The sequence below is a fragment of the Anguilla anguilla genome, chromosome 13 (genome assembly GCF_013347855.1).
Source record: "Anguilla anguilla isolate fAngAng1 chromosome 13, fAngAng1.pri, whole genome shotgun sequence".
Lineage (NCBI taxonomy): Eukaryota > Metazoa > Chordata > Actinopteri > Anguilliformes > Anguillidae > Anguilla > Anguilla anguilla.
This window is the reverse complement of record NC_049213.1, coordinates 18,379,245-18,405,695: the sequence shown is the minus strand read 5'-3', so window position 1 is coordinate 18,405,695 and position 26,451 is coordinate 18,379,245. Positions and strand designations below refer to the sequence as shown.

At 48.1% G+C, this 26,451-nt stretch overlaps 1 protein-coding gene across 6 annotated transcripts in view; it reads left to right on the top strand.

Moving 5' to 3' along the window:
* LOC118211777 (ephrin type-B receptor 2) overlaps nt 1–26,451 on the top strand; it is a 127,222-nt gene that overhangs the window by 83,226 nt on the left and 17,545 nt on the right. For all 6 annotated transcript variants that reach the window (XM_035389232.1, XM_035389229.1, XM_035389227.1 and 3 more), the window contains exons 4-5: nt 12,613–12,768; nt 14,163–14,498. In XM_035389232.1, coding sequence (XP_035245123.1) covers nt 12,613–12,768; nt 14,163–14,498 — 492 coding nt within the window. The remainder of the gene's footprint in view (nt 1–12,612; nt 12,769–14,162; nt 14,499–26,451) is intronic.

Below are 26,451 nucleotides of genomic sequence, written 5' to 3'. Positions count from 1 at the left end.
ACATTGTCTGACGGTGGCGTGTTGGCGTGCGTGCATAGTGTTGGCCCTCGGTTCTGAACCTCCCGTTGTTTATCCCGTTTATGTTTTTTTTGTGTCTGTTGTGCTGTTTTGTGGATGCGCTGTGACTCCATTCTTTAGTCTCAGTGCGTTATTGTGCATCTGTTGTGCATTTATTTTTGTCTTTTCTGTGTCTGTTTCTGTGCGTTCTGTTTTTGTTTTGTATGTTATGTTTTGCTCGTCTTTTGTGGTTTTTGTTTTGTTTTTTTGTGCACGGTGCCATCTCTCTCTCTTTCTTACTTTCTTTCTCTCTCTAGTGCTCTCTCCTCTGTCTCTCTGTGTCTGCCTCCTTCTCTCACTGTCTCCATCTCTGTCTCTTTTGCATGGATATGTGTTCTTTTGCGTGGTAAGATACACCGGTATGTCTCAGGTCAGCTAAACCAGGTGTAACTGTAAATATGCTCAAGTGCCTGTCACTGAACAAAAGACTCAGAGGCCTCAGCCTTCGTGGAACCCCACAGAAAAATTCCCAACAAGGAAGCGTGTGACTGGCACCCGAGAAGCCATGAAATATTAAAGTGAGTGAAGAGAGGCTCCTGCAGCGAGTGGAAATTCATTCCGTGCATATCCCGGAGCTGGAACCGCTCCGACACGCCCGCACGTTTCATAAACACCCGCACAAAACCACTGGGCTTAGGCACAGGGTGGGATCTCACTCATCTCACTTTGGTCTGCTTCTGGAAGGTTAGATGAAGGACGTGAGTGTGTGTGTGTGCGCGTGTGCATGTGTCTGTGTGTGTGTGCATGTGAGTGTTAGTGAGTGTGTGTGTGTGTGTTCGCGTGCATGCATGTATGTGTGTCAGTGAGTGTGTGTGTGTGCATGTGTGTCATCTTGTGTATGCACCGTGTGTGTGTGCCACTGTCCCGATGCCCGTGTGTGTGTCTGTGTCTGTGTAAGCGTGTGTGTTTCTGTTCACATGAGGAGGTGGTCTTTTCTCATTCACGTCTCCTGAGATGAGTTGGGGGTCTGAAAGGGGTCTGCTGGGTGCTCTGCAGCAAATTGTCCTTTAGTCTATCGCCCCCTGAAGGTCATCCAGCGCGGGCACGCGTCCCAGACCGCTGCCCTTTGGCGTTCTGCACCCCGCCCTCGCGCCTCCTCTGGATTTTTCACGCCGGGGCCGAGGGATCCGTGTCTCGGAGCGCGACTGTGGGCTGACCCCTGCCTGCCGGGCCGGCTAATCCCCGAGACTCCGGCAACCCTAGACTAATCCGGCCGGTCTCCGGCGCGGGCAGCCGCCCCGGCGATAAGATCTCCGCCAGCTCCCCGCGGATTAAGCCACCCTTCTGCGGCGGCAAAACAAGACGTGGAGCCCGAGCTGGCACCGGAGCGTGTCTGTTTGTGTTTCGGTTATGTGAGTTTGTGTGTGTGGGTAACATGGGGCAGACCCATGTGCTAACAGATAGGTTAATCCTCCTTTTTCTCTGGCTACAAGCTGCATTCATTTTTCTAATTAACTCATTGAGGCCTTGACCTGTTTATTTTAAAAAACGGACACATAGGGTTGCTATTCCTCTTTCATGCCTTACTGCCATTAGTATTGTACTACAGTTGTGAATTATCCTGTTGATATTCTGTGTTGTATTTTTGGTTATGTACTGTAGTGCACATCTTTGTGCCGGGTGGCACCATCTTTGTGTGGGACAGTAAGGCCACAGTGATTTGGTTTAGGGGTGACGGTGATAGGGAAAGGTTAGTCCTGCGTTTGGGACTGCTGTGGCCACGGTGGTTATCCGGTGACCGATGGAGACGTTCCGTGACGGTCATTCAACCCCGGCCCCCCATTTCCTTCAGCACCTGTTACCATGGCTGCGGTTACCCATGGCTCCGGGCAGCTTTCGGCGTGGGCACAGCAGCTCACCTGATAACCTCAGTGCACCGGCGTGAGCAGGCACTGCTGACTTTACCTGTTGTGGCAGGGATTTGTCGGGCCTACAGCAGTGACATGAAGCGATGAGACCATGCAGGAGTGATTCGCAGTCTTACCTGAGCTGCAGGAGGTGAGGGAGGCCAAAGCTAGCGTGGCCGTCAGAGCTCAGCAGAGCCCCGGGCAACTGGTACGCCCGGGGAGAACCTGACACACAAACGTGTCCAAGAAAAACAGCTGCCAGAGTTTGCAAATGCAGAGTTCCTGCTTTGTGTTAAGTAAGCTGGTGTTATGAACTAAGTAAACACAGGAGCGTTGATGATATATTGCTAGAGTGGTGCCAAGTCAGCTACCCTGTAAAAACACAGTGGGTGGACAAAATGAAAACGAAGTTCCTCTGAGGAAAATGGAGACAGAAAGGCTGCATCTCACGGCAGTCCGTTTCACCTCGGGGCGGTTTATCTGAGGTGTGGGCTGCCCCAGTCATGTGACTGTTCCATTGTGCGCGTGGAGAGGCCGCGCTAGGCCTCAGAAAACAGGAGCACGAGGGGACGGGAGAGAGCCAGCCCGCCGCTCGCGGAGCCCTCTGCCAGGTTACCATGGCGACGGAGGCCCAGCGCCACCCCCCCCCTCCGCGCCCTGCGCCTGCCCAAACCCCCTTAATACAAGCAGAGACCCCCAGGGCCTGCTTTTAACGGGCCACATTGATTGGGACAAATGAGGGAAGGCACAGGCGGCACAGCCTTCCCTCCAACTGGGTTAGGGGGACAGCGGAGGCAGAAGGGCGTTTTGAGGAGGCGGATAAATAGCCGAGCGGCGGGGGGTCTTCCCTCCAACAGATCGATGAGATATTTAAAGGATAATTAATTGATGCACGCCTTTAAATCCCAGAGACGGCGGAACAGTGCCTTGCCCTGGATCCGAGCCCCCAGAGGGGGCGCGATGGTGGGGGAGGCGGGGGTTGATGTGGGGTATGGGGGGGTTAAATCTGTACTCCTCCCAGGTGGGTGTCATTACTCCTGTAGGGTACACTTTCTCCTCCATTAAAGTGCGTGTGTGTGAGGGGCCGCTGAATTTAAAGCTCTTGCATTCCTCCTGGAGTACTGAATGCGATTATGGGTCAATCTGCGTCCCGGCTTGTTCTGACACGTCCGTTCACCAATCAGAATCACCCTAGATCACTTTCTCTTCAGCTGTAAATGTGTTTGCATGCCTACTTTATAATGAAACATTTTAATCAATGCCACTATTTCAGCATTTCTAAAATAATATCATCTGGCAGAAAAATAAACAGTTTGGAGAAGGCCATTCCCTGTTTCAGCATGATAATGACCGTGCGCACACGGCGAGGTCCATATAGACATGGTTTTGTTTAGAAGGGTGTGGAAGAACTTTACTGCCCTGCACAGAGCCCTGACCTCATCCCCATCCAACACCTATGGAATCATTTGGAAAGCCAACTGTGAGCCAGGCCTAATTGCCCAATCAGTGCCTGACCTCACTAATGCTCTTCTGGCTGAATGGAAGCAAATCCCTGCAGCAATGCTCCAACATCTAGTATAAAGCCTTCCCAGAAGAGTGGAGGTTATTATAGCAGCAAAAGGTGGACCAACTCCATAATAATGCCCAGAATTTGGATGAGATATTCATGTATGTGAGGTGTCCACATACACTACATGGCCAAAAGTATGGTTCTGAAAACATTTGAGGCGAGAAATCAGCCATGTATTTGTTGAATCTGGATTCATATATCTGCAAGACCTAGTTTGATCTGAGTTTCATGAGCCAGACACAGCTTCGCTGTAGATTCATTTGCATGTATAATATTTTATGCAAATGAGATGGACACGCCTACTTCAGCCACCCTCGGAACTCGATTTTCTAAATTGTGTAGTAGGCGGAGCCAGGCTGAAACAGCGAGTGCAATTACTCTTTAACGCCTAATTAACGAATCAAATTTTGACGCTGCTCCAGATTGCCTGTCAAACCAAAAGGCTTGTTCCCTGGAGCTGTGTCAGGTGGTCAGCAAAGCACAATGTGATTTCTCTCACTCCTTTGCCTGTTCATTAAATGTAAGTGTGAACAGCATGCCCAGATGATAAACTATGGGACTGAATGTGTACTGTCTCTGTCTGGACAGGTATGAAGTTAGCAGTGATGCTAAGATGATTTTTATTTTTATTTTTATCAGTCTGAGGTAGATTCAGGAATCAAATACGTCAAACTAATGAAAACTGACTAAATATGTCCTGGCAGCAATCGCACTTGAAATGGCAAATCGCTGAACTGGCTGGAAAGTTCAGTCTCAACTGTGTGTGTGTGTGTGTGTGTGTGGGTGCGTTGTGTTTGTGTGTGTGTGTGTGTGTGCGTGCGTGTGTGTGTGTGGGTGCGTGTGCGTGTGTGCGTATGTGTGTGTGTGTGGGTGTGTGTTTGTCTGTGTGCGTGTCTGTGTGTGCTTATGTCTGTGTGTCTGTGTGTGCGTGTGTGTGTGTGTGTGCTTTGTTACATTTTATATGTGATAGCAGCAGCTGTTGGCTGTCTAATAGGGAGCATATTTTTAAGCAAGCTATTTTTCTTTTGTTTTTTTTTTTTGTTTTTTTGGAAGATGGAACTGGAGACTTCAGATCCCAAAAGTCTCATCAAATTTAATCTCCAATAATTTTGCCCTGGGGGTCCGGGGCGGAAGCAGAGTTTGTGAATGTGATACGCCGCGCCTCAGTGGCAGGGGTGGGGCGGGGGTGGCATTAGGGAGAGACACGGACAGAGACAGGATTGAGCAGCAGCTGCTCTCTGCACCGTCGGCCCTCCCTAGCCCCCCTCTGTCCCCCCATTGCCCTGCTGTCTGTCTGATGGGGAGCTTTTGGCACCTTTATGCCTCCTGTCAGTCACTCTGACTGTGCTGGGGAGCTCGCCTCATAAAACGGTCCTCCTCCTTCATAACAGGAAGTGCATTTGAAGCTGTCAGACTGCCCCTTCTCCTTGCCGATGTCTGTAGACGACAGTCTCCTTGCAGCGGCGCATTGAATGTTTGAGTGCACAATAGACTTGCTGTTTTGTGCCCTCTACCACCAGAGTAGATGTCATGTACTGCCGTATTTCAAATATGATTCATATATGTTTTTAAACTCAACAGCAACAACGGTTTTGCACATGTAAGTGTCAGTAACAGTAAATTTGAGTCAGAAGACATGACAGATATTCTTTGAAGGCGCGGAGCGGGTCGTGGGTTTTGACACGGCTGTCCGTTGAGGAAGCGCGGATTGCGTGTTCCTCTGCCTCTGTCAGGGATGAACGGGGACTGCTTTCCCCCCCCCGTGCGCCTGCGACGCCGCTGGACGGGAAAGTGCGGCGGTAAGGTCCTGACGCGCGTGGAGAGGAGCCGTCTGCGACGCTGACCCCCGCGCGCGGAGTGGTGCCCCCAGACGCACGTCAAGCGGCGAGAGCCAGCGTGGCAACCGCTCCCGTTGCCCAGGCAACTGGTCGTCCTTGAGAAAGGGCGCACATTCGGAATTTAAGGCCAAGGCTTTGGCAGCAACAGAAAAAATAATGAAGTCTCTAAACACAGATGGAAAAATTGTAAAGAGAGCACCATGCAAACACACAAACACAAGTACATGCACACTCATACACACAATTACATATATACTCACACACGCTCGCACACACACACACACACACACACACACAAACTGACCCACAAAATTCCATACACACACAAACACAATTAAATTTGCGCACACACACACACTCCTCGTAGCGTGTGAGCCGTGGCCCTTGCCACTGACCCTGCACTGTAATTTTGGCTGCGCTTTATGTATTTGGCCCTGGGGGTTACAACATCTCCCACAATGGCATTCATATTCACCGGAGTCTCGCACCATTATTATTCGGAAGTAAAATATGTTCTCCCCGAACCCCTGCGCACGTGAATCCTATTGTACCTGGGCGTGTCCGGCCCCGTGTTGCCTGGCTTGGCCTCTTCAGGGCAGGATGGGATTGTGTGTCTTTTGTTTCCCCTCACAATGAAGTTCAAATCCTGACATGAGATCCCCCATGTCATCTGTTTCTCATTCTTCCCCCTCGTTTAAAGAGAGACAAGCGTCCGTAGGAGAGCTCTGTAAGAGCAGGTTTCATCCTGCTCCTCAGCCCTCTCGGCTGGAGGATGTAACAGCGACCCTGATACAGTAGGCCCCGTGGAGTCTCACATTACAGACAGAACGGTCCTGTATCTACAGCGGCACATCCTGTGACACAGAGCCACATGGGATAGGTCTGGAGGCAACGCTGTCTGTACGTGACCATATGTATGCATCTTCTGTACATTCCTGTTATGGCCAGGAGGTTTGCTTTGCTTTCACTTGCCAACTCCTGTCTGAGGTGATCTGTGCGTCCTGTGAATGGCGAACTAGGCCCAGGACCTCTTTCACCTCTCGTTTCTGACCCCGGCCTGCGGGGACCCTTGGCGATTGATCGGCGCGTCTAGACTCCGCGAATGCAGGCACTGGTCTCTTTCGGGGGTTTTAAAGGGGGGGGGGGGGGGGTTCAGGAAGCCGATGTCAGCCGCGGCGGGTCGACAGGCCGCCCATAATGGAGATTAATGTCTGCTCTGTGCCTGGCCACGCCCGGCCCACCGCCGTCTCACCATCAGCTGCCTGCTTCCTAAAAACTCATCCAGAGGTTCTGTACCTTTGTGCCCGGTGAGACGCTGCAGTTATAGCCTGTTCATGAAAACGTACTGTGCTGGTAAGCTTTATACCTTTTTGGGAGTGCAGCTCAATGGTCAATTATTATTCTGGTATGCTGTGTACATGTTTGGGTTGTGTGCATGTAGGTTTTGTGCCCAAAGCTGCACCGCCTCCCCTCCCCCCACAAGCTCATTTCCCAGGCGATCTCCCACTGGAGCGCTGCTCAAACCGGGACACGCCACGACACTCCTGAACACAACACGCCTGACGGACGGAGCTGAGCTCCTCTTCAGTCCCCCGCGCGTGTGGAGGTCACGGCCCCCTCGGTGGAGCGGGGCGACGGAGGTCGGGGGAGCGCGGGGAGGAGAGCGGAGGTCCCGTTTCCGCCGGGGCGCAGGGTAATGGGAATGCCAGCGCTCTAATTGCTTTCACACTGTCCTGATTGAATTAGCTGGCAGAGATGGGGTCTTAATTGAATTCCCAGGCCCTGTGGAAGCTCTGCCAAAAAGAATGCGCCCTCCCCTAAACCCCCCCTAACCCCCCCACCCCTGGGACGGACGGGATTAAGGAGACGGGCGTCAACGTGACGGGGCTCCCGGCCACAGGCAGAACATTAGCGTTCCAGAGCGTTAGCGGATTCATGAATCACGCTCTTGGTTGGGTGAGGTTCAGGACTTCTTGTGGAATAGGTTTTGGGGTTGGGGTGGTGGGGTAAGGTTGAGGTTGGAAGACAGATTGAGTAGATGGAGGACGGATGCATGCGATCCTCCCCTAATCTACAGTGAGAGTGCATGAGGCCAGATGGAATTCATCCGCGCGCTTGGCTGGGCCCTGAGAGATCTTGCGAGTGAGTTGCGTGGGTGTGGCAGAGAGGGGCTCAAGTTCTAAAGGGAACCTAACTTGAATCAGTCACAGTGTCTTGCTAAGGAGGACCAAGGTTTGTATAAGTCGTTGGCTGACAGAAATAGCTCCATGAAGCTATGCATTTTTTTCTCATCACGAGAATAAAGGAAATAGAAAGACATCTCTATCTGTGGCCAAAACACACATTGTCTTCATCCCTCCCTGCCTGGAATTATATAGGCACTGTTTGGAACTGTAGTCACTGTTCACACTTACATTAGGTGTCTTATTAAGAGGAGAGGGAGACTGAAAGAAGAGAGACACATAAAGACTGATGGAGGGATGGACAGAGAATGAATGGGGCAGAACCAGGCAGAGAGAGAGAGAGACAGAAGGAGGTGGGGGACGGGGGGGAGGAAAGCGTCAATCGGTTAATGGCCGCCGTCCTTGCAGCTACAATAGAAGCTTTTCTCGCTCATCTGCACAGAAAATGCCGGCCGACGCTTCCCGTTTCTCCAGCTTTCAGCACTTTTTTTGTGCTGCGCTAACAAAAGCTGGCATCCCTGAATCCTTTTCCTTTTACAAGCCTTTTTTCTTATACATCACCAACCCCCCGCCCTCCCATACACACACACACACGCTCGCTCACACACACACACACACACACGCTCGCTCACACACACACACACACACACACACACACACACACACACCTCGCCTCCCCTTTCTCTCTCATGGCTCTTTGTAACGGTGCTCTCATCACGTGCGACGGACCGAGGGCGGGGCTTGAGCGGCTGAATGGGTCAGCCGCCGGGGAGGGGAGAGGGGGACGCTAGCCGCTGTGGTCACTGGAGCGTCGGGACAAAGGAGCCATTTTACGAGCCCGGGCCGCGGGGGAAGGGGGGGTGTGGAGTGAGGTATGGAACAGGTCATGAGTTTTTGCTCAATAGACCTGGCTTTAGTGGGATTACCATGCCTTTTGGGTCAGCAGGGAGACAAGTTAATGCCAGTTGCTGTCCATTCACTGGTCAGGGTTTAGAGTGCGCTGATATGTATATATAGCTCCAACAACATTTTTTTTGGTTGATTTGGCTCTGTACCTCACGGATTTCTAATCAAGCAGTTCACATTCAGTTTAAGTTAACATTATCAGTGTTAATGAATTTCTACACTTCTATTTCACCGTGTAGAAATTACAGCACCTTTTATACAAGCTCCCCATTTCAGGGTACCAAAATATTTGGGACATATTAATGTTATGTAAATGAAAGTAGTCATGTTTAATACTTTGTTTAATGCTGTGTTTGCATGCAATGACTGCTTGAAGTCTGTGACTCATTGACATCACCAGATGCTGAGTGTCTTCTCTGGTGTTGCTCTGCCAGGCCTGGAATGCAGCCATCATCAGCCCCTGCTAGTGGCTAGTTTCCTTACATTTTCTCTTTAGCGTGAAACATATGTTAAATTGGATTCTGATTAGATGAATGACTTAGTCAGTCAACCATTTTTCGGTTTTTGGCTTTGAAAAAGTCAAACATTGTTGCTTAGCAGTATATTTGGGATCATTGTAGGATTAAGTGTCATCCAATGAATTTGGAGGCATTTGCTTGAACTTGAGCAGATAAGATGCTTCTGTACACTTAAGAATGCAGTTACATCATCAGTGAAGACAATACCCGTGCCAGTACCTGCGGCAGCCGTATATGCCCGAACCATAACATCCACACCAGGTTTCAACAGATGAAGGAGGGTGCTTTAGATCTTGGGCAGGTCCTCAAAACTTTTCTCTTAACATCACTCTGATGATTGGTCTCATCTGTCCACAAGACCTTTTTTTCAGAACTCTCTGGCTGTTTTAGATACTTTGTAGCAATCTGTAACTTGGCCATCCTGTTTTTGTGGCTAACTAGTGGTTTCCATCTTGCAGTGTAGCCTCTGTTGTTCTGTTAGTGAAGTCTTCTGCAGACAGTAGTCGATGACGCATCCACGCCTACCTCCTGTAAAGTGTTTCTGATCTGTCAGACAGGTGTTTGGGTTTTTTCCCCATTATGGTGAGAATTCTTCTGTCATCTACTGTAAAGGTCTTCCTTGAACTACCAGGCCCTTTGCAATTAATGGGCTCACTAGTGCTCTCTTTCTTCTTAATGAGGTTCCAAATAGTTGATTTTGGTTTGGCCTATGTCTCTGACAGTTCTTTTCTTATTTCCCAGCCTCATAATGACCTCCTTGACTTTCATTGGCACAACTCTGGTCCTCACATTGGCAAACGCCAATAACAGACTCCAAAGGCAATCAAAACGCTAGAATCAAGGCTGGATACTAAAAGCTCTCTCATACCTGCACCAAGGAAGCAATTAAATGTACCTGACCAGCCAGAAACTTAAGCCATTTGTTCCAAACATTATGGTGCCCTGAAATGGGGGGGCTGTGTATAAAAAGTGCTGTAATTTCTACATGGTGAAACCAAAATGTATAGCAAAACATGAGAATCTGCACTTTAACCACATGTGAGTAGTTTGATTTGGAATCTAAAATTGTGGAGTGCAGAGCTAAATCAAGAAAAAATATCTTGCTGCACCAAAAAGTTAAAAAAGCAATCTCCATTCCTATTAAGGACAGTGAAAATAACACATTCCTGCACACGCACGCACACACACACACACACACACACACACAGTACCTGGGCCTGCTGGGCCGGATCTTGCCACAGGGACTGTGGATGAAATGTGAATCAGACTTAGTGGTGATGCTTTGCTGTAAAATCAAGCTGTGCTCTGGCACAGGCATCCTTTCCGTGAAGTGTAAGTTCCTGCATTTTATTCACTGCAGTCCTGGGAGGGGTCTTTCTAAATCCTCTACGTCAGGCCGGATTATTAAAGGCAATAAAGCTAAAGTAGTCTATTATGAGCTATTCACGGCCTCATTATCACAAACATATTCATATTTCCCTTCAGTGCAGCGGTGGTGTTGATCTGGGGTGGCTAATTTTCTTTTAGCCACCTGGAACCACTTTTAGGTGCTGTAGATCCTTTGACATCTCTGCTGCTGAATTCTTTCAGAAGTGTTTATAAATTCCATTAGAATGTTTCGTGCTTCCTTTCTCTTTCAATTATTGCAGAATTTCACTGCCCCTGTCAAAACCTATGGGATCTAAGACTATGAAAATGTGTTTATTTTTTAATGATATTAATAGCAATGTAGCTAAATATTTCCCACTGGATTTTATGTAGCAGGGAGGGGTGTAGACACCACCCCCCCCCCCCCCCCCATCTCACTCCAGCTATCACATTTTGAATTGAGCATCCACACCTCAATAAAGTAAGGAAATAAATAGTGAGGCCATCTTATTACGCTAGACTGAGGTACACACAGGGAGTGGAGTGTTTAACGTGGGGGCCACAGTTCCAAAGAGCGCCAGAAGCCCTTGACGGTATTCGCACAATGGAACCATCTGGAAGTGAGTAGCTGAAGGTCGTGCAGGCCCGATCAGCGCCACGCTGAGCTGCGGCGCGTTGGCCGCTCTGGCACAGTAGCTCTGGCCGCAGCTTTGGGGTGGGGGGGTCGGGTGGGGGGTCCTGTGCCGAATTGTGCTGGAGACTGAACTTCTTTTTTTTTCTTCGCTCAGTAATTGGGCTCACATGCAGCCTCGTCTCATAAAACTTACTGGGAGTTTGTCAGGCCGGCTAAATAGCGCAGCGCTCAATACCCAGCTGAGTCCACTGTGTGGAAGTCAAATGAACTGGTCCTCTTCTCCTTCACCCACAAAAGAGAAGTGGCTGGGTTTTGTGTTTGTTTGTATGTGGTTAGATAGCAAAAGTCCTATCTCACTCTTACTCTATTGTTCTCTCTCTCTCTTTCTCTCTCTCTCTCTCTCTTTGTGTGTATGCGTTTTAAATTTTACGTTGTTAATTTGCTTTTCAAAACAATTTAAAAGTTCAATTTAGTCTTTAATTAATCTGTGATACGGGAATGATGCACAACCGAGTTTGACATCCACACCCTTGCACTACTTTATTCCCGGGGAGTCTGTGAATTTAAATGGTGTGATCGCCCGATCAGAACCATCATGGATTGGCCCAAACTGCGGTTACCGGGGTCCCAGCGGGGGTCCGCCCACTCTGGTTTCCTCTCTTCCAATAGCCGCGCCGCGGGCCTTTTCCCTGCTGCGTCCGCTAACCGGATAATTCAGCGCCAGGACGGAGGGTTAACTATGTTTTTATAATTTACTAGCGTGGTGTTAGTCCGAGGTTTGGCAGAAGGTAGACGTGCCTGTTCACAGAGGCAACAGTGGGAGTTGTGGCCAGGCTGACAGGCCAGGGCTGACTGAAGTGGGGTTCGAGTCACACCCCGCGTGAGAAGAGGGGCGTCTGCGGGTTGTGTTCGCTCTGTTGTTTGGCAGGCAGGCTTTACTGTGTGTTTTTGGGATAGAGCAGGGATGAAGTCAGCTCAGCTTGTACTGTAAATACAGAGGTTCACGCTGAGCTCCTACACGGGGAGGAAGCATCACTTGACATTGTCGCCCACGCTGGCCGTAGTGCATCCTGGGATTGCATCTACTCCGGTGGGTTCAGGAAGGCTGACACGCTTGCCTGCGTCACCGTGGACCTGGGACGGGCGCATAGTCGCCTTCGTCCTCCGTAATGCCTCCTCATCATCACTTTCAGGTCCTGAGTAAGGGTATTAGTGAGGAAGGCACGAGTAAACCGCTCTGAAATATGTATGTGAGATGTTTTGAAGTGGGATGTTATTTTAGGAGGGGGGTAAGAATGGTGTCATTTTTGCAGTGAGATGCTTTGAGTGTTTGAACGCAATCAAACGTGTATGACATCACTGGCACACTCCTGTTGCATCCTGTGAGCAAGATGCTGCATTTGAATCGATTTTGTAAATATCCAGCCGCGCATACTGACATGCCATGTGCTAGTCTCCTTGAACAAGGCTGCCTGCAAAGCTTTTTTTATCGGCCTGCAACTTATAATTCCTTTTAAGAAGAGATGTTTTTTAAATTCTGTTTTCTCTCACTGTTCTAATATCTACTGTTTTAATATCTGAATCTCGACACCATTGTAAATGAGGACTGTTCCTCAGTGCTATGGTGAGGTGAAATGAAAGTTTGTCTGTGTGACCGTGTGCGCTCACCCTGCCCCTCCCTGTGGTTACAGCGTGCCCGTCTGGCTACTTCAAGCCTGCCCAGGGGGATGACTCCTGCATACAGTGTCCCATGAACAGCCGCACCACCAACGAGGGCGCCACCACCTGCGTCTGCCGCAGCGGCTACTACCGGACCGACTCGGACCCCATCCGGATGCCCTGCACCAGTACGTATGACCCCCCCCCACCACCACTGAGACACCACTGCACTGCGACCAGCTCTGGCACACAGGGGCACAATGGCATTTGAAGAGCATTTAAGCAGGCTTGAAAGAGCAACAGCACATTCTAAGTCTGAGTCACAGAACAGCAGTCTCGAGCGCCACATTCAGGTGTGCTGCACATAAGACTGACAGCTGGAGATGAGCCAGTCCACCTGAATCCACTGGACCTGTGTGTTTATCCACAGTTTGGGCAGTTTTAGGTCAAACTCAATAATAGTGATAAAGAAAGGATTGGGCAATTTTAGGCAGAATTGCAAAGGCAAAATAAGTACAGCTGAGTGAAATAAAAATGATAAAAGCAACTGATCTTATTCAAAGTGTCTTTCTGCTTATACGAATAGCCTATGTATCCTTCTGCGTATATCCTGCTTTTCCCTTAATCGTTATTCGTCGGCTTGTTACTACCGCCAAATCCATCCGGTGTTGAGCGCTCTTTCCCAAGACATATCTAGCTAGCTATCCTGTCAGGCTACGCTAACAATAACTGAGCGCCAATCAAGCCAGCTCATGTGACTTTGATCTGAGGCTAACGGACCCTGTGGAGTTTGTAGCTCTGTGTTGTCTGTTTGACTTACTGCTTCAGGGCTGGATGCCAATGTTTGGGTACAATCACTGGTGTAGTAATCAAGTTATTCATCTGGTTTGTGAATATTTAAGAGGCTGTTTGTTGTCTTCACCGTTTGCTCATTAGGTGTGAGTCGATCAACAGAATGATAAAATGATGAACATCCATAAAAAGGAGTAACATCCATTGTATATTTATTAGGCCTGTTAGTTGATTACATGTTTCTCTATGATTAATTTTTCAGTGGTTGAGTAATCGTTTCACTGCATGTACAGTAGCTATTTCTTAAGACGTGGCATTATGCATATCAAGAGAGACGTCCAACTCTCTACAACATCTCTATTAACATTTACACAGATATTTGCATAATTTATCCTCAAACGGGCCCATTGGAAACACACTATATAATTACAATGGAAACGCTGAAACCACTGGGGTGGAGGTTGCATTTCCGTGGTTCAGGGTTTCTGTGCTGGTTTGTAAATCAAGGCATCCTATTGCTGAAGCTCATTGGCTCTGATTCCACAGCACTGCACAGAAAATGAGATCAGAATGCTAACAGGCTGCCCTGTGATATATTGACAACCTGTCCATGGTGTTGTACTGCCTCTCACCCGATGCATGCTGGGATAGGCTTCAGCACCCCCTGCGATCCTGACCAGGATAAGTAGATAATAGATGGATGGAGAGATGGATGGATGGGTGGGTGGATGGATGGATGGATGGATGGATGGATGGATGCTAACAGGCGTTTGCGCGCGTCTCTCCACAGCTGTCCCCTCGGCGCCCCAGAACGTGATCTCCAGCGTGAACGAGACCTCGCTGATGCTGGAGTGGGCCCCGCCGCGGGAGGGCGGGGGCCGCGAGGACGTGGTCTACAACATCATCTGCAAGAGCTGCGGGGCGGGGCGGGGGGGCTGCACGCGCTGCGGGGACAACGTGCAGTTCGTCCCGCGCCAGCTGGGCCTGACCGAGCCGCGCGTCTACATCAGCGACCTGCTGGCCCACACGCAGTACACCTTCGAGATCCAGGCCGTCAACGGCGTCTCCGACCAGAGCCCCTATTCCCCGCATTACTCCTCCGTCAACATCATCACCAACCAGGCCGGTGAGTCCACGCCAGCACTTCTGCTTCCTGTTCGCGCCCTTTCTCGGGTTTGTGCTTGCTACATTCTCCCCGTGTGTTTTTTGTTTTGTTTTACTCACTCCCAGTGTGAGTTTTTTGTGGTCAGAATTTCGATATTGAAGCAAAAGCACCGTATTGCCCGTCAGCAAATATGAGAAAATTATATAGAATTATATATTTAAAAGATGTGATATTGGCCAAATTCCAGACATCAAACTGGGTTTGGGTGACAGTTGTGTGCTCAAAGAGATGCCACGTTTGCCTCCTGTTACTCAGAACAGAGGGAGAGTCACTGTGATTAGTGCAAAGTGTGCTATTTGATTTCAGCTTTCGTTTGCTCTTAAGCATCCCTAGAAACAGTCTTGTCCCTCTCTCACTCACTTACCTAACCGAGTGGCTGCTTAAATAAGGTGATTCACGGAAGTAGTTACGGCTAGGTGTGTAACTGCTTATTTCCATGTTCAAAAACGCAATACGAGATGAGTACGTATTCTTCCTGAAAACCAGGCCTGGATTTGATTATAACGGTATGATCGTTACTCATTTTTAAATTTCGTTTTTTTTTCCTCCCGTCATCTCTGACATCGCATTTTATTTTTATCCGGTCAGTCTGGCTTTTGTTACAGATGTGGTAGCTCTCATTTCCCACTAAGTGATTGTGGTCTAGATGACTGCGCTCCAATTATTTCACAAAGGAACAGAATTGATTAGCTATTTAATTGTCTCTGTAAAAGGCACGGTCGGCCGTGCCAGGCTTCGCTCTCCCGTAACCGATGGGCGGGAATGACTGGAGCCTTTATCCTGGCCTGGGCTTTGTGTCCTATTGGCAGCCGAGGTGCATGTCATTTCTGATTATTTGACTGGACCCAGTTCAATCCAGTGAGACCAGGCTGTCTGAAGCCCTACCGTTGCCTTACCGAATGCGATGCGTCACCCGACGTCTACCTCGGCAGACGCCTCAACGGGTTTGGCTCCTGTCGACGTCAAGGAAGCAGCTTTTCAGAGACGCCAGGAAAAATTGAGAAGAAGAAGAAACACGTCGAAGAAATGAGTAGAAATACGCAAGTTCAAAGAGTTCAGTACTGAGGCCCTTGTATTTTTCCTTGGAGCAGACTGTTCTGGAAGTACAGGTCCAGTGCAGCTTTTTCAGTTCCCCTCATTTACACTCTATGTTGCTGGAGAGGAGGGCTTTAAGTCTTTGAAGTGGCAGCAGTGAAGGTGGGGCAGTGACCTGTACAGATGAAGTTAAGTGTGGGAAAAGCGGGCCTTTTAGGCTGATGGACTTTGGGTTTATGCAACAAATGTTCGTGGCGTTCTGCGTTCAAGGGTTTTGAAGTTTTAATGGCCATTTAAATTTTTTCCCACTCTCAAATCCCGCAAACATTAACATTTGACCTTGTGAGTAAAATTGTCAGACCTCATTCAGAGTGTTAGAAATGACTCTTGGAAATAAAGCTCGCCTACATTCTTAAAATGGCGCTTTTCTCCCCCTCCGTGGTACCTCCAGTTTTGGGGGAACTGGGGCCCTTGGGTGTAACAAAGGCTTCTAATGAGCTTCCCTCTCCCCTCCCTCTAACCCATCCCAAAGGGAAGCGGCCAGCCCTGACGACGGAATTGGTGCAAATTGGGCTACGGGGCGGTTTGGTACCGTCTCCAGCGTTGTCTGTCACTTTGGATTATGAGCAGAGACATCCCGTCCGACGGAGCTGTGAAAGGATCAAGCCCCCACCTCCCCCCCAACACTCCATGACCAGCCTTGCCCCAAAACACGGGGGCACAAAGTGGGACGGGGGGCAGTGGGGGTGGGGTCAGCCGCGGCGGCCCGTAATTACGGGCCGGTTTTAGAGGCCCTCGAGGTTACGAAAACATCTTGTCACTCCTAATTACCGGAGGCGACTGGAAGGCCGATCCGGCTCTCTGCGTGCGCTGCGCGCTCATTGGACGCTTCGGAAAGGGTTGGAACGAGCGTCGGCTCCGGCTTCAGGGCTCCCCGTGAAAAAAAAACAAACAGATGCATGAATTGGATGTGACTGGCGTGAAAGCGCTCTCTCGTGTGAGCAACCCCGCCACCCTGTTTAATTCTGTGACTTGTCAACGAGGAGCAATTAACATGCCACGGCGAGGAATGAGGTTTTCATTTTATCCGGCCCCGCCCAAGTAGGCGGAGCTTACGGTTCTCATCTGCGGCCTACAGTTAACCGAGTGGCTAGGGTGAACTGCAATAGACTTAGATAGGGTGAAGCCTCGATGAACACATGGAGTGCGTGTGTCAGCACATTGACACATTTTGGTTCATTTAATCAGGGAGTATGACTAATTCTGGAACATTCTTGTTACCCTGAAATTGTGTGATTTGGCTTTGAGACACAATCCTGTACATCAGGATGGTAAACCGTGACAAAGTCCATTTTAAATTTAACTGTGGAAACATCTTAATTTTTAAAAAATTTATAAAAACATCTGTCAAAATATGACATTCCACATCTTGCCAGGTTTCCAGGAAAAAAAAAATCAAGAGTAGATCCTGTTATTAGAGACCAGTGACAGAGGTGGCCCCCTAATACTCATCAGTCTGAATGTCTACATGCTAACATATGGCATTGAGACACCATGTGCACCTGTTAGCCAGGGACAGATAGACATATTGTCACCCAGCTAGTATGGACAGTGTCTACTGTATCTGTTAGCATGAACACAGGCAGATGGCATCCATTTTTTTTTGTTTTTTTTAACAAGCACAAGCACATACTTTCAGCCGATGTCCATACACGGCAAAAAACTATTGTACCTAAAACGGGAGTAAATGCAGTTCATCAATGAAATTATGTAAAAAAAAGAAAACAGGAAAAATTGAATCAAACTGGGCAACATTTTCTGATTAGCCACCGTGAAAGATGTTATAAAGCTGTTATAAACCTGAAGTAAACGAGTCGAGTGGCAGCCTGTGGTGGAGCCGTGTCCATAGTCAACACAGATGAGATTGTTATCAGGTGAACAGGCCGGGTGAATGAGACAGTCGCATTAGTTGGAAGCGAGTGGTTTCATCCGGTTCTTCCCTGTCCTGTGCTTGCTGAAGATTTATGACTTCATTATTTCTGAAATTGCACTAGCCAAAGGGTAACCAGGCAAGCAACACAAGACCGGTGACCTGCCAGACCAGGCTTCCATTTTAAAACACTTCTGGGTCATTCAGAACATGTGAGTGAAAAAGCAAAACCTGCTACAGTGGGCTTTTGTACAGGAGGCTGTAGCTTTGTTAAGTTTCTTTGACAGGTCCTAAATGATAGTAGGGAAGCATCTCATAAAACTGACTGTAATATCTGGCTGTTAGTGGCACAAGTTAGTTTTTTGAACATTTTGGAAAAAACTTTCCTCAAAAATCTGTGAAGCTGATCTTTTTCCCCACTTTGGGAAGTTAGAGTAAGAACGTTTCTATATGTGCCTCACAAAAAGAAATGTACGCGCACATATTCAGACACAAACACCATTATCAGTATTTTATTCCATATGAGAAACTGCATCTATTTTCACCACACCTGTCACACTGTCCTTCATTGCCTGCTGTGACTCTTTATATTGGCTTGCCTCATTGGCCGAGTTGTGGTCACTACGCCTGTACTTGGTCAGGTTCTGCCTCTGCTTTGCTTCTGTAATGGTAAAGAGAGACACCACTTGTGGTTTTCATCACTGGTTGCCATCGTCGCAGTGCTCCAAATGAGTGCATTTTATTCTGATTTGCGCTTGATTATTAGCGGTGATGGTTATTTTGTTAGCAGGCTTCAAGACTAGTTACATCTATCCCTCCCTCTCCCTTTCTCACTCTCTCTCCCTCCCACCCCCTCCTTCTCACCCTTTCCCTCCCCCCACCCCCTCTCTCTGACCTAATAGTATCTTTCATTGGTTCTGGCAGCTGTGAAATCAAATTATCCCTGAATGTTGAAATGTGTTTACAGCCTTTACAAGTGCTCACAAACATACACAGACATGCACAAGACTTGTGGGAACTTGTGGGTTCTGACTAATTTGATTGCTGTGTGGAATCATTCTGCGAAATGTTTGTGTATTTTCCAGGAGTTACATAAAAAGCAGACTATTCATGGGAGTGTGTGTTTACTGTAGCTTTTTTCAGTTCCACCGTATTTATTTTACACATTACTCTATTTCAGATGAGACGGAAAGCTGAAATGTGCACCCATTGCAATTTATCTGTACGCTGCATACACATTAGGCATGAAAAGGTCAGGAAATTTGCATTTGGAAGGAGTGGGTGTGGTCAAAGACTCTCCAATAGCATAATGATGTCAGACTCAGTATGCTCTACCACTGAACAGTTCTGGGTGCTCTGCACTGAAAATCTGGCCCGGTCTCTGTATTATGAATATTCATGAAGGTGATCAGTCAATAGCTGAATCTGCAGATATTAAGAAGTTTGTTTCAGTTGGGATTCCTCCATTTTTTCTCAGTTTACAAGATGGAACATTTACATTGTCATTTAGATTTGATTTGGAATGTCTCACTATGCATGTGTGTGGCTTTTCCAGACTGAATGAAGTTAAAGGTGTTAACCAAAGCAAAACCAAAGCAGGTGAATTGTTGTGTATGTCAGGAGACGTTAAAAATACATACAGTACTGGGTCGCTTAAGCATACCCAGTTGTATAAAGTTATCTTCAGTTATTGCTGTTTGTCGCAAGCTGTTGGGAAAAGCGTTGATTTACATCATATAAAATTAAGCATGATCAGTGGTGGATTTGAGATAAGATGAAGTCAGATAAGGTAGATTGAGGGTGTATTTCTTCAGTACAGCTGTGTACAGAGCCCATTAGCTAGCTCTCCTTTGTGTTTCCCAATATCTTTGAAGAGCACATTTAGGGAAGCATTACTTCTTTTTTTAAAGATAAAATCACCCACTAGTGATTTTCGTTTAGTTCTGTTGCTCAAATGTAGGGCCAAACCACAAGTCTGGGGAGGTGAATTTCACCCTCACGAATAAAATGGATTAATTCCTGAAATAAAATCAGTTTGACCATAAATGCTCCTTAAACATCCTATTTTTATGGTTCAGATTTGGGATTTTAAAGATTAAAACATTGCAACTGTAGTACTGAACAATAGCATGGAGAAGGTGGCTCTCGGTTCAAAATTAGTAGTGATATTTATGTGAATTGTACCTGAATCCCTGTTTTATCTGACAGCCATAATTCTCATACAGCTGGGGGGGATGGGGGATTGCGGGGTCTCATCAGCACTGGTCGAGTGATCTGTCCCAACTCTCTGAGGAAGTGGTCACACAGCGCTGACTGGCACACAGAAAGCATGCGGGTTAAGGTTGCTACAGCGACAAGCACAGTGTGCCTTCTGGAATTTGTGACTTTCTCCCAGTTGTTTCCTACCGAGTTTCACGTGTTAGAAGAGTTAGTAACTCCGCTGATTCAGCAGCAGAATACGAGCTACAGAGACTGCATCTCGGTTGCAGAGCGGCTAATGATTACTCTGTGATTCTTCGACACAAGTAAACACAAGTTGTCAAACTAGGGAAGTAGCTACTGAAATGTAATAAGACAGACACATAACAAAGCAAAGAAATAATCGACAAGCTGATCACTGTGGTTTGAAAGCCCTGCTGCAGAGACAGCAGCCTTGTTCTAGTCTTCCACTTCCGCCCCACTCCCCTTCTCCACGTCGAAACTCTACTTCACACTGATTGGCTTGACGGACTGACCGACGGGGTCCTGACACCTTGTGCATGCAAGGGCCGACCGCAGCTGACGACACACACACACACACACCAGGCAGACTGTACCCCTGTACCCCTTTTTTCAGTACATTTGAGATATCTACTGCTGCCATGTGCAGAGAAAGCCTTAATAACTGCATGCATAAAGCTATATGCTAATTAGGCTGTCTGATAAAGCAAACCTTCCGTATAGCACTCATAAAAGTTATTGCTGATATCAGACATCCTGAATCTCACATGGCTGTATTCAAACGTTTATTAAAGTTTTGCTCAGCACATTTGAGATATCCACTGCTGAAATGTGAGCTCAAAGTTTTCCCTTAGTGAGCAATCTATTCATTTTTTTTTTCCAGAAATATGATTTCCTTCATAGATACTGTGATACTGCAGGGATACATGCTCAGGATAATGTATTTTGTATCTTTTAAATAAACAGATTTTGCTCTGAATGCATGTGTTCCCATTTGTTTCTGTCCTCCTACCGCGGCTGGATGTTTGGTGGCTCCTAATGGCTGCTGAGCATTAGAGAAGGGCCGGTTGTAGCTGTTAGCACGTCTCCTCCTGGCTCTCCTCCTGAGCCTGTGGTTGGTGGAAATGCAGTGCAGGGGTAGCATGATAGCACCATCTGATCTGAATCAGCCCAGTGAGTAATGAGAGACCGATGGAGCCTGGCTCTGAATAAGTCTTTGGGGGGGAAAGGGGGCTTGTGTGCTAACGGGCAGCCTCCAAATGAGCCGTACAGAGCGTCAGCTACGATAAGGCCGAGTTCTCCATCACCTGCCCTCTTCTCCCAGGTCCCCGTGGCCAGACCCTGCAAACGGAAACTTACTGCCAGGGCCTGCGCTCACCTCATCCTCTCAGCTTGGCGGTTTGAACCGTTAAGTTTGTTGATGCTGAAGAGAAATTCGCTATGGAGGTTTTGCTCCGAGCCCCATTTCTAAACCAGCCGCGGCGTTGGAAAAACGAGAAAGAAACAGCATGAATAAATTCCTTGACGCTTCCTTAATCTAAGAATAAATAAAACATAGACTGGGACCTCGTACGTCGTTCTGAAGGCTTCAGAAATTATCGCTGCTATGGGGTGGTTTGGATTAGAAATAATCGTCTCAGTGATAAGCATTTGACAACTGTGTAAGCCTCTGAATTTACTGTTGCGGAATTTGCATATTGTGTGAAATTTTTTTTTTCCTCCCCGTAGTGAGAACGGTTTAAAGCTTGAGGAACTGAAATCTTAACAGTCTAGCTTGACTACTTTGGAAACTCTCTCGAGATGAAACAACCCAAAAATCTATCACAGATGGGGATCGGGGAGGGCTGCCAGCCTGGTTTTGGGCCAGCGTGCTCAGAGTGCATGCAGAACACAGGCTCTCCCCCCTTAAGTGCGCTGGCGGCACGTCTCGTAAATCAGGAGTACTAACAGCGGGAAGAATCCTGCTTGTTTAGGGAAAGACTGGGCTTGTGTGTTATCTGAATAGGACGGAGCGTAACACCGTGTACCTTCGTCTTCAGCCGAAGAACTGCGCCCCTTACCGTCTTCTTTAAACTTCGGATGAAATGAGTCATGTGACGGTGGAATAGTTTGAGCATTAAAAGGCACTGACCCCAGTGATGTCCGGAGGACTTTGCAGGTTTCGTTTATGGAGTGGGTGGGATTTGAGTCCCCGAGCAGGCTGATGTAGCCCTGCAGTGATCTCTGGGCTCTGGCAGCTTTATTTCCCCCCCACGCGTCTTTAATGTCATTAAACGCAATCGCTTCTCCTGCATGTTTTACAAGTTGGACTCTCCAGGGGGCAAGGAGAGGCCTCTGGAAAAATCAGAGTAAGGCAAGAGGGGACTGCCTTTGAAATGCCAATGGCTTTTTCAGGATAGCAAAAACTGCAGCTGTGTGTGTGTGTGTGTGTGTGTGTGTGTGTGTATGTGCACATGCATGTATGTCTGTGTGCTGTTCCACCAATGACTGCTCCCATTCCTCTTTCTTCCAATCATGCCTCTGTGATGATCGTCTGTACGCCTCTCCTGGCCAATCACGGTTAGAGAAACCCAGGCTGAAGGGCCAGGAGCGTGGAACAGAAGGAGGGAGATGGGCTGAATGGGCTGTAGGGAGTGAGAGGGGGCAACACGCCCTGAATGAGCGGGACAGCGCTGGAACAGAAAGGCCCTGGACAGAACAATAGCAGCAAGGGGTTATTTATTTACTGACTGGGTAGAGAGATTGAATGAGACGGATCAGGGTTCAGGAAATTGCTTTTGAGCGTTTGCAAGGCCAAGCGATGTTCCTTGGATGCAGCGTTAAATTGGTGGAGATTTAAATGACTGGAAAATGACTCCGTAAATCTCTTCTTTTGTTGATCACGGAAGTCACTGGATGCTCTCTGACAAGGGAGGGATACTCTGCGACTCTGGGCTTTCTTCTATACCCCAGCACTGCTCTGCTTCCCATTTACACACTGTCATGCTAGAATGGATCACAGGGCTGCCAAGTCCTAATGTAGATTGCAAGACTGCACATAAGACAGTTTTTTATACATCCAGCTTTCACTGAAGCTCTGGCCTCACCCTGTTCCAGTGCTCTCTCTGTCTCTCCCTGGAGAAGAACATTTCTCATTATTTATTAGATTTTTTTTTTCGTCTGAAAAGAAAGCATTGCTTTGTCTTGACGACTACGATTTGGCGCTCTCAGAACAGCCTGCATTAGCCTGGGATGTGATTGGACATATTTCTGAATTTGTTCAGTTAGCGGACCCCACACTTTGCAGCCGTAAGGCGCGACGGGTTGAATCATTTATTGAAAGAGTAATTTCGGTTTTCATTGTCAATGTGAATTCCCCTCTTAATTATTTAGCGCCATGTAACGATCGAGTAGAATGTGTAGAGTCTGAAATGGGAACTGTAGTTGGTGAAAATACATTTTGTGAAGCCCTACTTGTGAAGCCCTGTGCCCATTAGAGAAGCGCAAGATCTGTTTCTTCTATTCTGCTGCAGAAAACTGTCCCTGGATTACATTTTAAACTAATGCCCCAATAGTTGTTTGGATCAAATCTGTCTCCACCCTTAAAGATGTGGGTTATTAGTTCTGGATTCCAGATGTCAGAGAACTATCCCAGATTGAACATTTTTGCCGCACCTCCCGCGGTTTGTAGTTGCCGTAGCTTAGTAACAGGGATGTCTTCAGGCACATAATGTCTGCCCTGATTGGACGGTCTTATCCTTTCACACCTGATCTGTAATATAGGATTGCAAAGGATTTTTTGTTCTTTCTAATCACCAGTGAGAATGGGATTGGTTCAAATACTTTATTTCATTGTTTATCTTCTTTCCATTTTTTTTTTTATTTAAGGATAAAAAACCATATGTTCTCAGGTTTTTTTAACTGCTGTGTTTGTTGCACTTCATTTCACAGTGCTTTCTTACTGTGCATTAGTGTTTTATAGTCTCATTGTAACTAAAGCCTGAATTTTGATTTTGTTGGTCTGTACATGTTTGATTTCTTAGTCTTGTCTTAGTTTTTTTTTTTAAATCCTTAAATAAAAAGTGTCAGTCATTGGTATTCTCATTTAATTAGAGACTAAGTATGTAATGACCAAAAATCTTTGAATGGTGCTGCCAGCCACTTTGTGTATTCATGTGCAAATTCTGTTGGTTTTGTGCGCTTTGCTGGGCTTGCTTTGCCACCTTTTTAGCAGTGTCATCATTTGGCTGTCGTCAGATAGTGGGCTTAGTTGGCTGACCCATTCTCTGAAAACCAGTGGGTCAAGGTCATATTAGGAACTTTACTACTATCTTAAAAATGATAAAAATAAAAATAAAATGCATGCACATACAGAGAACTGGCACACGTTTCTGTGTGCGGGGTGCATGATGAAGAGAAACATGTCACGTGATTCCTGTTACTGTCCGTCAAAAAGAGAAAAAGGGAGGTGGGAGGTAGTCTCACGTCCCAAATCATTTTTCAAGCCTTGGCTGTATTTTCCCTAACGTATATCAGCGCGACACATGCACGCGTTTCCCTCCAAGTTCCGCTGGCGGCGAACCGGATTCCTCCGCACGTCTCCCTGTTTGGGGCTCTTCCCTGTGAACCGTGCGCGCGAACGTCCTGATTCTGCCAGGGAAATGGCCGCCGCCTCGCTGTGAGTCCGTTCCATTACCGCACCGTGACAGCTGGGACGCCGCACGATGTCATTAACCGCCATTATCGCCATCGCGCTAAAAGGGGAACGGCCAATGCCGTCGCTGCTCTGCTAAGCCCCTGCGTTCCTTTACTCAAAGCAGGACGAATGAGATGGCTGCGCCTGGTAGGCGGACGCTGTGGCGCATGTAAGCTAGATGCGTCTCACGGGGTCAGACCCAGCATTGTTGGTATTGATCGATCAAAAAGTTGCACATTGCCACTTTCTTGCCGTTAGGATGTGGGGTCTGGGGAGTCTGTTACTGTGCACAAGTCAGGAAGTGGTCTTTCTGCTGGAAGGACCGCAGGAATCAGCCTGAGCAGATTTCCTACTGGCAGCTGTCCATCTTTAATGCATCAAAACATATGCTGTGTGTGTCTGTGTGTGCCCCTGGGGCTGGTACTCCGTACGGAGCGTGGATGAATGGCGGTGCTTCATGTAAATGGGCCGCGTGCACAGAGAGCATGTGGCAGCCTGATACTCACGGGCATCTGCGATCGAAAGCTGGCGAGGTCTGCATGCCAGGCTCACGACTGCAGTCCTGGGAGCCTCTCGCCCCGCAGTAGCGTCGGTCTGGGCGATAATCCAGCGCAGATGAGAGCAGGGCGGGGCAGCTCTCCCTCAAAGGGCCGCCCGGCCCCCGGCCCCCGGCCCCCGGGTCCGAAGGGCTCCCGTTTCCTTTGGGGCGTCTCCTCCCCGGACCGCGAGGCGCTCCCATGTCCCAGACGGCCGCGGGGTCTGCGAGCTCGCCTTCCTGCCAGGCGCTCGACGGCCTTTTTTTTCCCCCCGCACAGATCATTTTGGTGATCTAATCAGTTTAGGTTTCTCTCCCTGGCTCCAAAATGGCGGTCTTATAAAGAGAGGAGGGAAACCTGCTGGATCGTAGCCCCGGAGCACCGGATTCCAGCAGTCACTCGGCGCGCTACGCTCCGCTCGCTCTCGTTAGCTCTCTGGAAGACGAAGTGCTATTGCTGACCCAGGAGGCGCCTTCGCAGGCTGCGGCAGTAAAGACTAAGAAAATGTTTTTGTATATATTCTCCCGTGCGGAGAGGAATAGCAGTGATAATGCACTCATGTGATTTCTGCTGTATAGTAGCTAGCGTCCCGTGGCTGCCATTTTTCTTGCTGTATGTCTGCAATTCGACAGGGCGGATGGCTGGATGACAGTAAACAGATTCTTAGAGCAGAGAGGGAGGGTGCACGCGTGTGAGAACCACCGCGTCGGCCCGAAGACGTGCTCAAAAGCAACTTGGACCCATTCAGATGACCTTATAAACACTTCCTGAAAAATTACCGGTGCACTGTACAAGTACGCTTTGCGATAGCTGAAACGTATAATGTACAAGTATGAATGTGTAAGTTATTTCTTTCCTGCACGTGTGCGTAATGAGTAAATTCTATGAAACTGTTGCGTGATGCACTGCAAGCAAATTGCGCATCGGGCCAGTAAAATGCTTCTACTGTGACAGTGGAGGGATTGCTCTCGTATATCTTATGGGCCAGAGGCAGTGTCTGGTCTAGATCCTTAGATGTTGGCAGAAAGGTGGAAGGCCCTGGGGGCGTTCTTCACGCCGCTCACACTCTGCTGCAGAACCTTTGAACATATGCTTTATGGGCCCAGGGACCATCTGATGTAACTCTCAGGGTTTATTCAGTGGGCACGGCATCACATTTTTCACGGAGATGCTACTGGGAAATGAAGTCCAGATTGAAAGCTCTATATCATGTAATGTTTCACAGTGTCTGCTGGGCATTGAGGGCCAGGGCCAGCATAAAACTACTCAGTTATCTCTTAACAGTTGGCTCCATCTCCTGTGCACACCATCGTAAAGCATTTGGCTTGGTGTTTGTCAGCTATACTCCCCTCTGGATTCACAGCCACACACAGGTATCTTTCCTTGGACTGTTGACTGTAATCATGCGCACTAGACAACAGCTCCCCTCGTGAACTTCCCAAGGGTTTGGCCTCTCGCAAGGCATTATGGGTAACACGAGAGGCACTCTGACCTTGTGCTGAATGAAGAACCACATGA